At 35.2% G+C, this 13,861-nt stretch overlaps 3 protein-coding genes across 3 annotated transcripts in view; 1 reads left to right on the top strand and 2 right to left on the bottom strand.

Moving 5' to 3' along the window:
* Positions 1-18: 18 nt before the first annotated feature.
* On the top strand, positions 19-4,856 carry LOC107025486 (ribosomal protein L11 methyltransferase). Its single transcript, XM_015226270.2, has 7 exons — positions 19-448; positions 959-1,042; positions 1,405-1,545; positions 2,319-2,384; positions 2,663-2,830; positions 3,681-4,007; positions 4,394-4,856. The coding sequence occupies exons 1-7, from the start codon at positions 161-163 to the stop codon at positions 4,487-4,489; spliced, it is 1,170 nt and encodes a 389-aa protein (XP_015081756.1). The 5' UTR covers positions 19-160; the 3' UTR covers positions 4,490-4,856.
* A 156-nt stretch (positions 4,857-5,012) lies between these two features.
* LOC107025485 (peptidyl-prolyl cis-trans isomerase G) lies at positions 5,013-9,708 on the bottom strand. Its single transcript, XM_015226269.2, has 3 exons — positions 9,363-9,708; positions 6,223-7,905; positions 5,013-5,594 (listed from the first exon to the last, which is right to left on the bottom strand). The coding sequence occupies exons 1-3, from the start codon at positions 9,429-9,431 to the stop codon at positions 5,529-5,531; spliced, it is 1,818 nt and encodes a 605-aa protein (XP_015081755.1). The 5' UTR covers positions 9,432-9,708; the 3' UTR covers positions 5,013-5,528.
* Positions 9,709-10,480: 772 nt separating this feature from the next.
* Positions 10,481-13,861, bottom strand: part of LOC107025491 (protein yippee-like At5g53940) — an 11,069-nt gene continuing 7,688 nt past the window's right edge. The window contains exons 2-5 of the mRNA XM_015226283.2: positions 12,744-12,787; positions 11,149-11,257; positions 10,898-10,953; positions 10,481-10,745 (exon numbers count right to left, since the gene is read on the bottom strand). Of these exons, the coding sequence (XP_015081769.1) occupies positions 10,658-10,745; positions 10,898-10,953; positions 11,149-11,257; positions 12,744-12,787 (297 nt within the window). The 3' untranslated portion in view covers positions 10,481-10,657. The remainder of the gene's footprint in view (positions 10,746-10,897; positions 10,954-11,148; positions 11,258-12,743; positions 12,788-13,861) is intronic.

Raw genomic sequence — 13,861 nt, 5'->3', positions numbered from 1 at the left:
TAAAGTCTTCTACCAATTTTCTCTTTTAACTTACTAAATTTCTTCAATATGACCATATATTATCTCTTTGGATACTTTTATTTACTTGAGTTTCCTTGAAGTATATAAGCATACTAAAATAGTATATGGCGCAAAAATAACAGAGCTAAATTTTCATCGCATGACAATGGTATTAAATTCTCTTCGCGGTCATTTCTTCAAAAACCTTTCGTGCACTACCAGTAGCATAATCACCGGCCGTTTCTTCAATGGCCGCCGCGTTCACCGGCTAATTCCGTTCATTCATTTATCTAAATCCTGTGCTGCGCAAAGATACCAGCATTGGAAGCACATCCAGACTGCAGCTAAATTTTCCACGTTATCTTCTCCTTCTTCGGAGACTCCGGCTAGTGATTCATTCACTTCTCCATACCTCTCTGTTCGCATATGCTGCCAAAAGGATGTTGCCGTAAGTGAATATTCTCAGTTTACTGTTTTCTCTTGCTTGTTATGCTAATTTTACGTGTCTCTGCGTACATACAAGTTGTCAAGTGAACAATTAAATTGTTATATAGGCTGTAGTTCATATACTATTGATTTTTGATAAGGAATGCTGAATTCGAGCATCTGCAGAGTGCCAAAATTACTACACTAGTTAGTGCATTATGGAATAGGTGCGAACTTGGTGAATTACTACATTTTTGCAGAACTATTAAATTATGTGTAGTTTGAGTAGTTGAGTCGAAGACGGTGGATGCATAGGCTGTGTGAAAACATACATACGCCTTCGCGCATTAGGAAATTTGGAGACTGAAACTGTCATGTAATCTTCAGTTGTGTTATGTCAATTTAGAGCTCTGGTACTTCGTGCTCAATCCCTAAATGATCAGTGACTGTGTAATACGATGTAGAATTTACAGGTAGTAAGTACAGCATATATCAAATTGAGCTTGAACTTCTATTTCTGTTTTACTATCAGGATATGCTCTCAGAGGCTCTTTTATGTTTTGGAGCCAGTTCAACTACTGTGGATGAAGAAGAAAGCAGTGAGAGAAGTGATGAGGTAGAGTCTCCATTATTCTATTTATTTATGCTGTTCTTTAGGTAGGACGAATCAAAAAAGGCTTTTGATGTTTCTGCGTCTGTTTCTGTGTGCATGCATTTAACTTCTTTTCGCAACTGAATATGCGTAGTGGTTCTTTTTATGCATCTTACTGGAGAACTAGTAGCATAACTTGCTCTTTTGGGTAAATTCAATTTGAGGTGTTCAGAGCTGTTTAACTTTCAGTCGTGTGAGGTGGAGTTTATCATCATTAAACTTCAGTTGGTATTTAGTAGTTACTCCCTGAATATGTTTGACTGGTTTCTTTCAAACTTCTGATTTGTATTTTATTAACTTTATTTTCCCTTTCTCCTACCTCCCAGATTATCATTACTTCCATCTTTTCTGTATGCAAAGATGTGAAAGACTGCATTTCACTTGCTGCTGATTCTATAGGGTTGCAAAAGATACCTAGTTTTGAGGTTGTGATGCATGACCACACTGATTGGATAAAAGCTACACAGGTCAACATTCTTTCACTTGCTAATGACTATTGTGTAGTGTAGTAATGTAAGAAATATTATATTGATCTTTCATCTGCGTATTTATGCCTAGCAAAATACATGCACTGATAATCTTGGTTTGATAAGGTCTTCAAATCTTCTTTTTTCTCCAAGACTAATAGCAACCAGCAAGATATTGATCAATTACCAACTTTTACGGTCTTTATGGACATGCAATCAAGTTGCAGTCCAGAGTCAATATCTGCAAATTACAAATGTGCTACTTGCCAACTCTTCTTTTTCTACTAATGAGTATTAAAAATGAACATGAAGCTGGATAATGTTTGTGTCTTGTTTGTCATGTCCATTTCTTGTTAAAAAGCATGAAATGAGAATGAGTTGTTTTGAAAATGCGGATGACCAAATAATGATTATCCTCTTAAAAGGCCCCTTTAGATCATCTTTGACATTTAACCAGTAGTTTAATAACCTGGCAAATCTCCCTGACCCTTGCATGTTTTAGTGAGTTACTAATGATGAGGTAGGTATCTAGACGGATTGGTTCTTTACCAATCCGTTGGAAGCTTGCAGGTAAATGCGATGAATTGATGTTATGATGCCACTATATTCCTGTATCTCTTAATTTCAACTGCGTGTTTGGAAGCTAATAGAGCTTCTGACAATATTCTGTTACCAAGTCATGGTGTCTATATGTGGCACATGTTATCGTCTTGGTGACTGGTTGAACCAGCTGAGTTAGTTTAGATCTTTCAACCATTGTCAATTTATTGCAGGAATTGTTTTGTCCGGTGGAAGTTACTGATGGACTCTGGGTGGTGCCTGAATGGACAACTCCTCCAGTATGACTATACCTCTCTCTCCCTTTGTTCTTATCACATGATTCAATTGGTTCTACACTCAGGACCACAATTCAAAGCATTGTGTTAATATTCAATCAAACTTTCATATTATTGTCTCATGATTCTGCGGTCTTCCCTTTTTTAATTTTCTTGGTTGTTGGTCATGAATCCCAGTCTGCACATTGTCATCTTTCCTCCATAAGCAATACTTCATACATATCTATAATATGTGTATGTTCTGTATATACAAGTATAAAGAGTGTGTGCTTGAATTGTAGGATCCTCAAGCAACAAATATAATCCTAAATCCTGGTTTGGCATTTGGAACTGGGGAGCACCCAACAACTAAGTTGTGTCTCCTGCTACTGCGTGATTTGATAAAAGGAGAAGAATTCTTCTTGGACTATGGAACTGGTTCGGGTGTGCTAGCAATTGCAGCTCTTAAGGTACTTGGATTTTCATTCAGACCTTGCATTGCTAAAGTTAATGAACTGATTCCTTGTAAATGAAGTTCCAGCTAAAACTTATCCTTTACTCACTGAATCCAGGACTTGGTCCTCTCTCTGTCAAAAGAATTGATCTTGATAGTTTAGTAACATAATTAAGGAACAAAGTCCGACACAAAAATCATGATGAACGTCAAAACTTCTGGCACTTGAATAATAGAGATGTGAGCCTCAAACTAAATCCTTTGAACTTTATGAAGTGGTAGCTCGGAAAGGGTGGCAGTAGGCCAGTAGCTGTGCAAAGGACCAGGAAATGCACGATTTTAGACATAGGGGTGGTGGATGTGACAAATAGATGAGGAACAATTTTCAATTTCTATGTTCTTCTTTTATTGCTGGATCATTTTTGGGATTGTAAGGGCTTGCTTCTTTCTTTCGATTATGTGGAACTTTCACTTCTTAACAAGTGGATGGAAGTTGAGAAGATAGATTTAGGAAGCTTTGGTTTTGTATAGGATCAAAGTTGGAAGAGAAAAAATGTTCAATGTTGAACCTGATTCGATAAAATAGTTGGAGAAGCACAAACATCAGTACTTTGAACTAAACTTGATTTTTCTTGAAAAAACATATTTTCTGAAAAATGCTTTCTGTGAACTATAGATTAATAACTGTACCTGAAACAAAATCAAAATTCTTAATCTGTAGGAGATTCCATAAAATTCACGGGCTGTCTACTTTTCACAACTTAAATCTGATTTCCTTCTGTAACCTCAAACGTTTAGTTTTTTGAACTCGTCATTTAGTATCATGGTGTTGCTAATATCTTCATTGTCAAAATATTTATCTGCAGTTTGGTGCAGCTTTTTCAGTTGGTTTTGATATAGATCCCCAGGCAATCACATCTGCTCAATATAATGCTACTTTAAACAACATTGGACATGAAGAATTGCTTTTAAAACTTGTTCCTGGCAAAGGAATTCTTCCTTCTGCAGATTTTAGTTCAAGTATGGACATTGATCAAACTGCCTATGATGCAGAAGTTCTAAATAACAGGGAAAAATATGACATCGTTGTGGCAAACATATTATTGAATCCTCTGCTTGAGTTGGCAGATCAGATTGTGTCCTATGCAAAGCCTGGTGCAACAGTTGCTCTTTCCGGGATCATATCTGAGCAGGTATTTACATTCTGTTTTATTGTTGAACTGTCGAGTGAATAAGGCTTGAGGATACATTTGCTAATTGATTTGCTTGCTATACAAAGAATGAGGGAAAACTATAAGAATAATGCTGTCGTCTGATATTAGCCATTATTGTCAACAATTTCCTCTCAATTATTCAATTCATCCATTGACATTTTTTCTTATGAAATTACAAACAGTAAATGTTTTAACTAAAAAAATAAGGTATTAGTAGAATTATGTGCATACGAATGAGACTACAACTATGAATGTAGATTATTATATCTGTGTTTTGTTTTTGTGAAACAAGAAAAAAAATCGTAGGTTTACCTATTGCAATATTTGCATTATTGATTTCTCAGTGTGATGAAATTCTTCTGCAGATTCCTCGCTTACTAGAAAGGTATTCACAATACCTAGAGAACATTACAGTTTCAAAGATGGATGACTGGGCTTGCATTAGTGGCTTAAAGAAATGACATAACAGCAGCTAAAGGACAACGGAGGTTCATTTTCTATTGTGGTGGTACTTAAGATTCTACAAAACTACGGGAGTCAGATGTAGATTGAGCCCTGGAAGTCCTCTCCTCCCAGCTCCCTGCGTGACTTTATATAAAACCACCTACCTACTTCACTAATTGCGAGTTGAAGTCATACTTACTGAAGGTTGTGTGAAAACAGACTGCCTCAAATCCCCAACTTTATCAGTTATTTAGTTTGTAAATGGCTCTGGAAACGATATTTTCAGAAGCTATGAAGTCTATTGAAAACAGCTTCTACCTCCCATTGTGTAGGGGTAAAGTTTGTGTACATGCTAACCTCTCTATACCCCACTTAAAAGGACTACATTGGGTATGTTGTCACAAGGTAGAGTACATGTGGGCTGTGGCGCAATTATGAAATGTAATGCTCATAACATCCCTCTTGAACTAGTTGCAATGTAAACTCCATCTACAAATGAATAAGATTCAGAAAGCCTTACAAAAATAGGGAAAATATTCATTTGTTTAAAATTCTCCAACAGTGACAGTAAGTAACAAAGGATTACATCAGCATAAGCATTTAAGACGTTCGAGTCCACCAAAAAGTTTGAGCTGAACCTGCTAAATTATACAATTCAACACACATTCAGCAGACTGCAGCCAAATGGTCAATAATATCCTCTTAATTCTGTTCTCAATAACTACGGAAAATACTAACTACATCCAGAAAAGAACGACACAGAATGAGGAAAATACGAGAGCTTCATTGTGAAATGCTTAATTTTGTTCTTTTCTTCTATTCTACACAAACATAGCTAAAGATCACTGTAACGGCTTTCTTCTGAGGATAAAAGAGCTCATAGCTACACAGGCAGGAAAATGTTTTTTGATACACAAGCATTCACATCGTAGTTTGTTCCAGGAACATCTGAATTCAGCCAACTAGCACCTAAGTCCTGACTCAGTCTCAGCACACCAATTTGATTAATAATCTACAAATGAAATTAAATTGGCATGAAAATTTAACTGAGCCACATCACCGATTGAGTTTTCTCCTGGACAGAGCAGGAGCCCTCTTGGGGATGTAGACCTTGTAGTTTACCTGGCCAACATAATCATGTGAGATGGTAAGAATACTCAAGCTTTGTAAAGACTAAGTACATAAGACGAGCTTCAAGTGACAAAACAGTCTAAGTTGAAGAAATCTAAAAGTCCAAATAAGTGGAGATTAGCACACATTTGTTTCTTTTCTATAATTAAAATCAGGTAAAAGTAAATCCAATGAGAAATTAGCCGAAACCCAACATATAAGTACAACAAAGCAACGTATATTACCATATCTGTTTGGCCGAGGCAAGAGGTCCAAAATATGAAAACATATGCAAGTTCTATCTCTAGCAATGAAATTCCAGTAGAGTAAATCCTTGAAAGATTACCAAATAAGAAGCCTGGGAGAGAGAATAGTTTGCTCCCCCATTCCCACTATCAGTGTTTGGCTATTGCTAAAAGAAATCTATAATAAGAATTACTTAGTAGTCACTATTACTTCATTATAACTGATGATTTCTATCAATATCTCTAATATTCAAATCGTTTAAACAATCAGAAACAATTTAAAGAATCTAAACCATACAGGCCATTTATTTATTTACTTGTAGGATTATTGATCAACTGTGGAGTTGAAAAATCCCAGCCTAACATGCATAAATAATGAAATACGAATATAATACCTGTACCATCTCACCGCCCCTCATTACAGACATGGTCTTTTGTTCAAACTCAGAGGCATCCTTGGTTTCATCAGGCTGGTGTTTTGAAGCAAGTCCATCAGATGTGGATCTGACACTAGAAGTTTCTACAGTGGGACGGATACCGGCATTAACAGCTTCCATGTCTAAGTTATCGCTGGTCCCAGTGCTAAGAACTCCAGGTCTCAAGGGAACTGGTGTTTTAATTATGTTTCTCTTGGAAGCCAATGAATTTTCCTTTTTATATGTCTGTACTGTGGTACTACATAATAGTTTACCAGGTTCAGGTTCATTGCTAAGAACTGATTCAGTGGTATGGTTCTCCTGTTCTGGACTCCGTGAGAGTGCTGATCTATCAGCAAGTTGTGTAACACCTGGCTCAACGCAACCAGATCCTTTTCCATTATTCTTTTCGACTGGAGTATTTATCTCAATCTCTGTGGAATGAGAAAATTCCTTAGTAGTTACAAGCTTGCTTCTAAATTTTACAGCTTGATTTAAAGCCAATCCATCTTTTTCCCCATGCTCCAGAGACTTGTATGGTACAACCTCAGTCTTTGAAGGGGATAACTGATTAATATCACTGCCATTCTTCTTTTCCTTGGCACCAGATTTTAAATTTGTTTGAAACTCTTTACGAAATTTCTGCAAGTTCTCCAACGCCTTTTTCCTTAAAACATTCTCAAGATCCTCAATTCCTGTATTAGCAATATTATCAGAATTCCCACTCTCACCTCCATTATCATGACTTACTTCTTTGACTATATTTCGATGAGGATCCAGACCACCATCAACTTTTGTGGGGCCAAAGGTTTCATCAATTGTCAAATTTCCATCCTGCATTCTTTGAATAGACGGGAAACAAGAACAAGAAGCTAATTTCCCTTTAATTTCCAGGTCATTATTGTCATGGTTTCTGCATGAAGGACAATCATGGTGCTTATTCAAAATCTCTTCTTTAAGCATATCTGGTCCCTGTTCGTTACCCTCTTCTTCATGTGTCTTTGCTGGAATAGTAATAACAGATCTTAAGCACTTAGGATTACTCTCTTCCACATATTCCTCCCCATTATGAGTAGTATTGCAAGAACATGAATGATGGTCACATAAAGAACAAACTGGCCCCCTACTTCTGCTCCTTCTGCCAGTGCTTGGCTCATTATGAATTTTCTTTTCTTTCATCTTTTTTCTAGACTTAATCCTGGGAATCTGAAGATTGGTGTCCTCATTAACACTATTATTTTCATCATGGCAAGTGGAAAAGCTCTTAAAATCTCTATCTCTGGAGCTAACACTATTTTCACGTTGACAACTAGAACAACTTGTCGAGTCACTGTTCGTGGAGCTAATACTAGCGTGTCTCTTTCGCTTTTTCTTCTGCACTTTTCTCCCATAATCAAGACTCTTTCTATTTGACCTTTTTCTTTTCTTTACAGGGGGTGAACCCTCACTCACATCTTGGCTAGAGGATCTTCTCCGAGTTCTTTTCTTCACGCGTTTCATATCACGTGAGTGCCTACGTCTTTTCCTACTATAATCAACCTCTGAATCGGAGGACAAAGACTGTGAACTGCTAGAATAATCAGAGGAAGCAGAAGATGATGAGTCATCCTCAGAACTGGACAACTTCTTGGATTTGTTTCTTCTGCTTTTTCTCTTCCGTATCTAACCACACAACACATGAAGATGTAAAATGAAGGATAATAAATTGGAATTGCCAAAGACAAGATGAGAATGTATCGATAAGAAAACAGGATACCACCTTACATTGTTCAACAGAAAGCATGCCTAATATTGATTTAAAATATAATGCAATTTCTCATGAAAACATCTCCGTGAATATTTGGTATTAGATATATTCAATAAAGAGTGTATAAAGTGTGGTGGCATGATCAAGCATTATAAAGCCTTTCATAATTCTTTCACCTTAGTGTCAGTTAAGGAATTACAAATTGAAACAAAAGAGAACACATCAAATACAAGATCTTAGATATCTATTTTTCAATGGTGGCTTCTAAAAGTTACCAAGTATTAACAGGTGCAGATAATTGTTTCTTTTCATAAATAACTCTAGATTTTCTCCACTGAGATCATTTTATGGATAGTGCACAAAACAAAAAATATACAAAGAACAATAACCGATTCATGGAACTCTAACTATAGCAATTCAAATGACTATGTGACTTAACACTCCCACGAGCAATCATGAGCTATATCACATGAAGCCTTACCATATTACAGATTTGAATATGAACGTATTTTTAACAAATTTACATGAAAATAATCCCTTCAAAACAAACAGGAAGGAGCAGGACTTATATTCTCCCAATTCAGTAATGTAAACACATGTAAGTATTGTACCCAAAACCAACCTTTTGAACTACTTTTTGACCCTTGTTCTTGGAAAACAGTTTCATTTTAATTTTTAGCTAAAAGAACGGCTATCTTAATTTTCATCCCGAAAAAAAATCCCCTGATGATACATACATGAAAAGACCCAAAAGTTAAACCAGCTAATTACCATATGTTGCTCAGACTTGCGTTCAATAGAGGGTACATATAACTTGTGTTGTTCGGACACTTCAAAATGCCGCTGGGTGTGTGTTGTATCCTCCAAAAACTAGTGCATTTTGGGAGGATCCAACATGGGTGCAACGAACATTTTTGGAGAGTCCAAGCAACATAGCAGATAACTAACCATTATCTTTAATTCATTTTCCTAATTCCACGACCAGTAAAAAGAGAACTACTAGCATCACTACAAAAGGACATTAACACATTCAATTAAATCACAAATTAATTCAGTAAACAAAAAAAACATAAGCCAAGCAAATCAACGGAGAATTCTCATAGCTCAATGATCTTTTACGAATATTGAAATAAAAACCATTTTATTTGATACAAAATAAAGTTCAATGACTTTACCGAATACATTCTCATAGTTCAATAACCTATCAATGAAGATAAACCCTAAAATACATAGCTATACACAGAAATTCAAAACTAAATAGAAAAAAAGTAACAAAACACACACGAACATTATACATAATGCTGAGCAAGCAAAACGAATGTAATTATGTGAATAAATGGAAAGCATCGAAAAGGAGAGTTGAAAAAAATACCTTAGAAGAAACTTTGAGTCTCTTCTTTTTGGAAGATTTTTTCTTAGATGAAGACTTGCGTTCTCCCATTGTGTTCCGATTTGCTTCTTCTTCTTCTTTGTTAACAAAATTGGAATAGCAAAAAGCAAACCGCAGATGAACGAATCGATAATTGCGATCAATATCGGAAAATCTGCAGATTGTGAATTAGGATTTGGAAGAAGGAAAGGAGTTTCGTTTGGTATGGTGAAAGGATCTGGATGGTGCCCAACACACTCAACCCCATAGATATATAGTATCCATTATCGTAGCAAACTGCACCTGCTTTATCTCTAATTTGTACTATACCGTAAAAATGTAAGTAAGTCTAAAGCCACTAAACTCTGACGTACAATTATTTATATCATTTTTGAACTAACAACATTTTTAAAAAGTATCTTGCAATACATGTGCAATATATTTTAAATTCTCATCGAATTTAAGATATATTTAACATTTCTCTCAATCTTTTTTATTAAAAATCTCATGTTCACACAAGTTTGAGATCATTTGTTATGTATTGTTGTATATTGAGAGTGTACCTGTATGTAGTTAGTCAATTAAATTGTGTTTTTAAATTTATCAATAATTTGGAAATTAAACTAATAATTTATGTTAAATTTAATGATCTTTTCAATACTTCTTTCATTTTAAAATAAAACTCTCATACGAAAAAAATTGTATATTTCTTATTATTATCTTTGTTATTTTGATAATTCTTAAAAAAATCAATAGCTCGTAAATCGTTTAGAGATATAATCTACAAATATTCATGAATTTGATTGGAGAAAAAAAGGACCAAATGGGGGACATCCCCTAACAAGTAACATCCTTTGTGTATTCCACACACCTGCTATATTAAACTCAATCGAGTAAAAGTTGATCCCTATATGAATTTATATATATAATTCATATTCTTTTTGAGATACCACAATTGCTACACCAACTCCATCGAGTGATATTTGATCCCTATTTAATATATATATTTGATTTGTTTCTTAAAGCGTAAGCAAGTACGCTCCTAAATAAACCACAACAAACAATAGAAAGCATATCGAACCATGCTGAGCAGAATAATACAATGAAGCAGAAAAAACATGCAAGGCCAATAAAACATTTAACACAAGTCAAGCTCATATTGATTAGAGAACACTTCTGCAGCAACTTCGTTTTAACATCCACAAACTTGGGGAGATCTCCAGATAAGGTACAACTATTCTTTTGCTAAGTTTATAAGATACAAGTATCTGCAAATTGGTGCACTAAGCTCCCACAATTTACACTGTATCTTCATCTTCATCATCACTTGAGCTTGAACGAGTATCAATGTAGAATTCATCGTCATCGTCATCAATGATCTTGACTCTGTTCGACACACATTATCAACAACATAGAAATGCTATATTAAGAACACTTCAAATGAGCATATTGATTTTTTTACGATAACAATGTAATGCGAATTAACGTAACTATTTTATTTACTATAAAAAACAAAGAGGATGAGAGAGTAATTAAACCTTTCAAGGACAAATTTCCCTTCATTGTATTTCTGGCTTTCGTCATGGGATTTCTCCTGTGTAAACAAGATACAAATATTAGTCGTTAATAGAACTACGCGTGTTACATATACTGTGTGAGTTTAACATATATTCCCCCAAAAGAAAATAAAAGGAAATTTGTGTGTGTGCGTGTGTTCCCATGGTTGTATGTTTTTTTGGCTCTACGTGTTGGTGCTTATGGAAAAAGAAGAGGGGATGAGAGGAATTACATATTTCCAGCCAAGAATCTGCCCACAGATGCGACAAAATATATCCTTCACAGTGTACGTTCCAGAAAGTAACGTCCTCTCCTCATTCTCTCCAAAAGTTATATTTACCCTGAATAACACAAAGAAAGAAATGTGAAAAATTCCATCATATGAATTGGAAAAGAAACATAATCTGATCAGGCCGAGGAAGGATAAAAGAACAGAAAATGGAGCTAACAACATCTCTTGCACAAATCAAGAAAGCCAAGTAAAGAAGACCACCGAACTAGATTGTGCCCCTGGTAAGAGATCACCACTTACCCACCATGACATAAACTATTTCATGCAACCCCTAATTAAAAAACAAGCTTCTGCAGTAAGATGATTCAGATTAGCTTCCTGTCAGAAAATAAGCTTCAAACATAGCAACATCTTTAAAAAAGGAAACTGGCCTTCTACCAACTACAGCCGCTCAGAAAACTCCAGTCTACACCAAGCAACCATGCAAAAGTACAGATTCCATCCAGCATGTTTTGACTTGCTAAGTCGATAACTCATTTATGAAACTATGAAAATTTGAACTATAGTTGCTGATGACAACATACAATCTGGGCAGCCAGGCTAATCCAAGGAAACCAAAATCTTGAAAATAGATGGGCAAGAAGAATTCAAGCATAATACATATGTATGTACGTACAGTACATACCTCTGACAATTAAGCAAACCGTATAGCCTAAGTCAAACAGTCATGCTCAAATGCACATAATATCTAGCTGATGCTGATGTTGAGCGAGCCATTGGAACTTGCAATCAACAACAACTACTTACCCAATGTAATCCTACAGGCAGGGGTCTGGGAAGGGTATAGTGTGTCAAATCATACGCCTAACTTTGAAGGTAGAGAGGTTGTTTCCTATAGACCCTTGGCTCAAGAATAAACATATCAAAGAAGATTGAAAAAGAAATAAGAGAAGAAAAGAAATCATTAAAAATACCATAGAAAGCATGACAAAGTATTTTGAATCAAATGTGAGAAGTTCCTACACGCCTCAGCCATAGCCATTTATATCTATAACCCCCCACCCCCGAAATTTAAAGGAATAATAATAAGAATAAAGAAGGGTTGCTACTTGTCTTTTTGGTGGCTTGTACTTTTTGTACCATCTTGGTAGTATTATTAAATAAACCCCTACAATATCAAAAAGAAAAATGTCCGGACAGGCAATATCATTCATTCCACATATACTTGGTCACAAATGGCATTCTTGTTTTTTTCTTTTCTTTTTTGAAACTGGTAACTAGTCACAAATGGTATTCTGTTGAATGAAATTGACTGATTGCCTATAACTCACTGAAAATAGACGCAACAGGTTGTTAATGGTGACGTAACACTTAACCAATTAGGAGAAACACCTATCAACTGCGTCCGAATGATGCGCCAAACATATTAATCAGCACTTTCTCCCGACAACAGATACAGTAACGTACAAGCCCCAAAAAGAAAGCACCAGTTGTCATTCACGAATGGATGCAGGTTCATCGACAAATTAAATCACCAGTAAAACAAAAATACAGATTCATGAAATAGCAACGTATACTATCAATATGAAACTCACACTTCATTGAACAGGTATGCTCTTCCACTGCTGCAACATAAAGCCTGAATAAATAGCATAAAGGAGATTTTGTCAGACATAGTTAAACATTGCAAAATGAAATGCAATTTACGTAGCAAAGAACAAAACACAATTTTCTCATGCAATATACCACGACAAAGAAAGTAAACTGACAGTTCATACACAATGAGATTAAAGAAACTTCTTGAGTTTCAATTAATTTTACTTGCTTTGAGAATAATGATTGTTCAGTTTATTACTTTAAGTATGGAATATTTTGGCCGTATTAAAATAAGAAAACTCGTCGAGGGTATTTCTAAATGAATGATGTATATTTACAATATTGATAATATTATTGGAACCTTTATGCTTTGTTCCAAGTTGTCATAATTACTACATTATTCCCATCCGGTCGATTTATCTATAAGAATAGAAAGAAAAAAGAGACAAATAACCCGAACCGAAGCTCAAAGATGATCAAACCAACCTAATGTTTACTCTATTTGGAGTAGCTAAATAGCAAGATATCTATGTTCAAAACAATGTCCCACCCCAAACCTCCAAATCCCAAATACAACTTTGCTTTTAGTACACACAACAAAGAAGAATCTACAATAAAGTTCTTATTTAAAACGACATGTTTAATAGGTTTCACGCTTAAACAAAAGAGAAGGGTTAATGTATGCTTGGCAACCAACATAAAACTCGTCAGATTCATGAACTTTTTCACTGAAACTAAACAATTTGTATTATTGCATCAACGACTACAAAATTTAAATGTACCCTTAGCATCATGCAGGATCCAACTTGGGAAAAACCTCTCCCAAGAGATCTGCTTCAACAAAGAAATAGAAAATCTAGCTAAACTATGAACTATTTTGTTCAAACATCTATGAATATACATAAAATCGACATGATCCAACATGCTTGAAAGCTTCCAAGTGTCTTCACACATCACTTCTATCTCTAGTGAAGTAGTCACTCATTTCTGGATCATTTCAACAACAATTTTTTAGAGTCAAATAAAATCTTCACACTACCATCCCTAACTCAATCAACCATTTTCCTAATGGTCAATTCAAATTCATGATGAGGATTGAGAAATTCGTAAAAAAAAA

Source organism: Solanum pennellii, chromosome 7 (genome assembly GCF_001406875.1).
Source record: "Solanum pennellii chromosome 7, SPENNV200".
In the NCBI taxonomy this organism is placed as follows: Eukaryota; Viridiplantae; Streptophyta; class Magnoliopsida; order Solanales; family Solanaceae; genus Solanum; species Solanum pennellii.
Note: the sequence above shows the minus strand (reverse complement) of the source record. Positions and strands in the feature narration are given on the sequence as shown.

Bases quoted from the DNA above. Each gene is read 5' to 3' on its own strand.
- LOC107025485 (XM_015226269.2), bottom strand. From the start codon at position 9,431: ATGGGAGAACGCAAGTCTTCATCTAAGAAAAAATCTTCCAAAAAGAAG. The intron at 7,906-9,362 runs GTATTTTTTTCA...TTGTGTGGTTAG, and splicing joins GACTCAAAGTTTCTTCTAAG to ATACGGAAGAGAAAAAGCAG. The intron at 5,595-6,222 runs GTATTATATTCG...TATGTTGGCCAG, and splicing joins GGGGCGGTGAGATGGTACAG to GTAAACTACAAGGTCTACAT.
- LOC107025486 (XM_015226270.2), top strand. From the start codon at position 161: ATGACAATGGTATTAAATTCTCTTCGCGGTCATTTCTTCAAAAACCTT. The intron at 449-958 runs GTAAGTGAATAT...TTTTACTATCAG, and splicing joins GCTGCCAAAAGGATGTTGCC to GATATGCTCTCAGAGGCTCT. The intron at 1,546-2,318 runs GTCAACATTCTT...AATTTATTGCAG, and splicing joins ATTGGATAAAAGCTACACAG to GAATTGTTTTGTCCGGTGGA.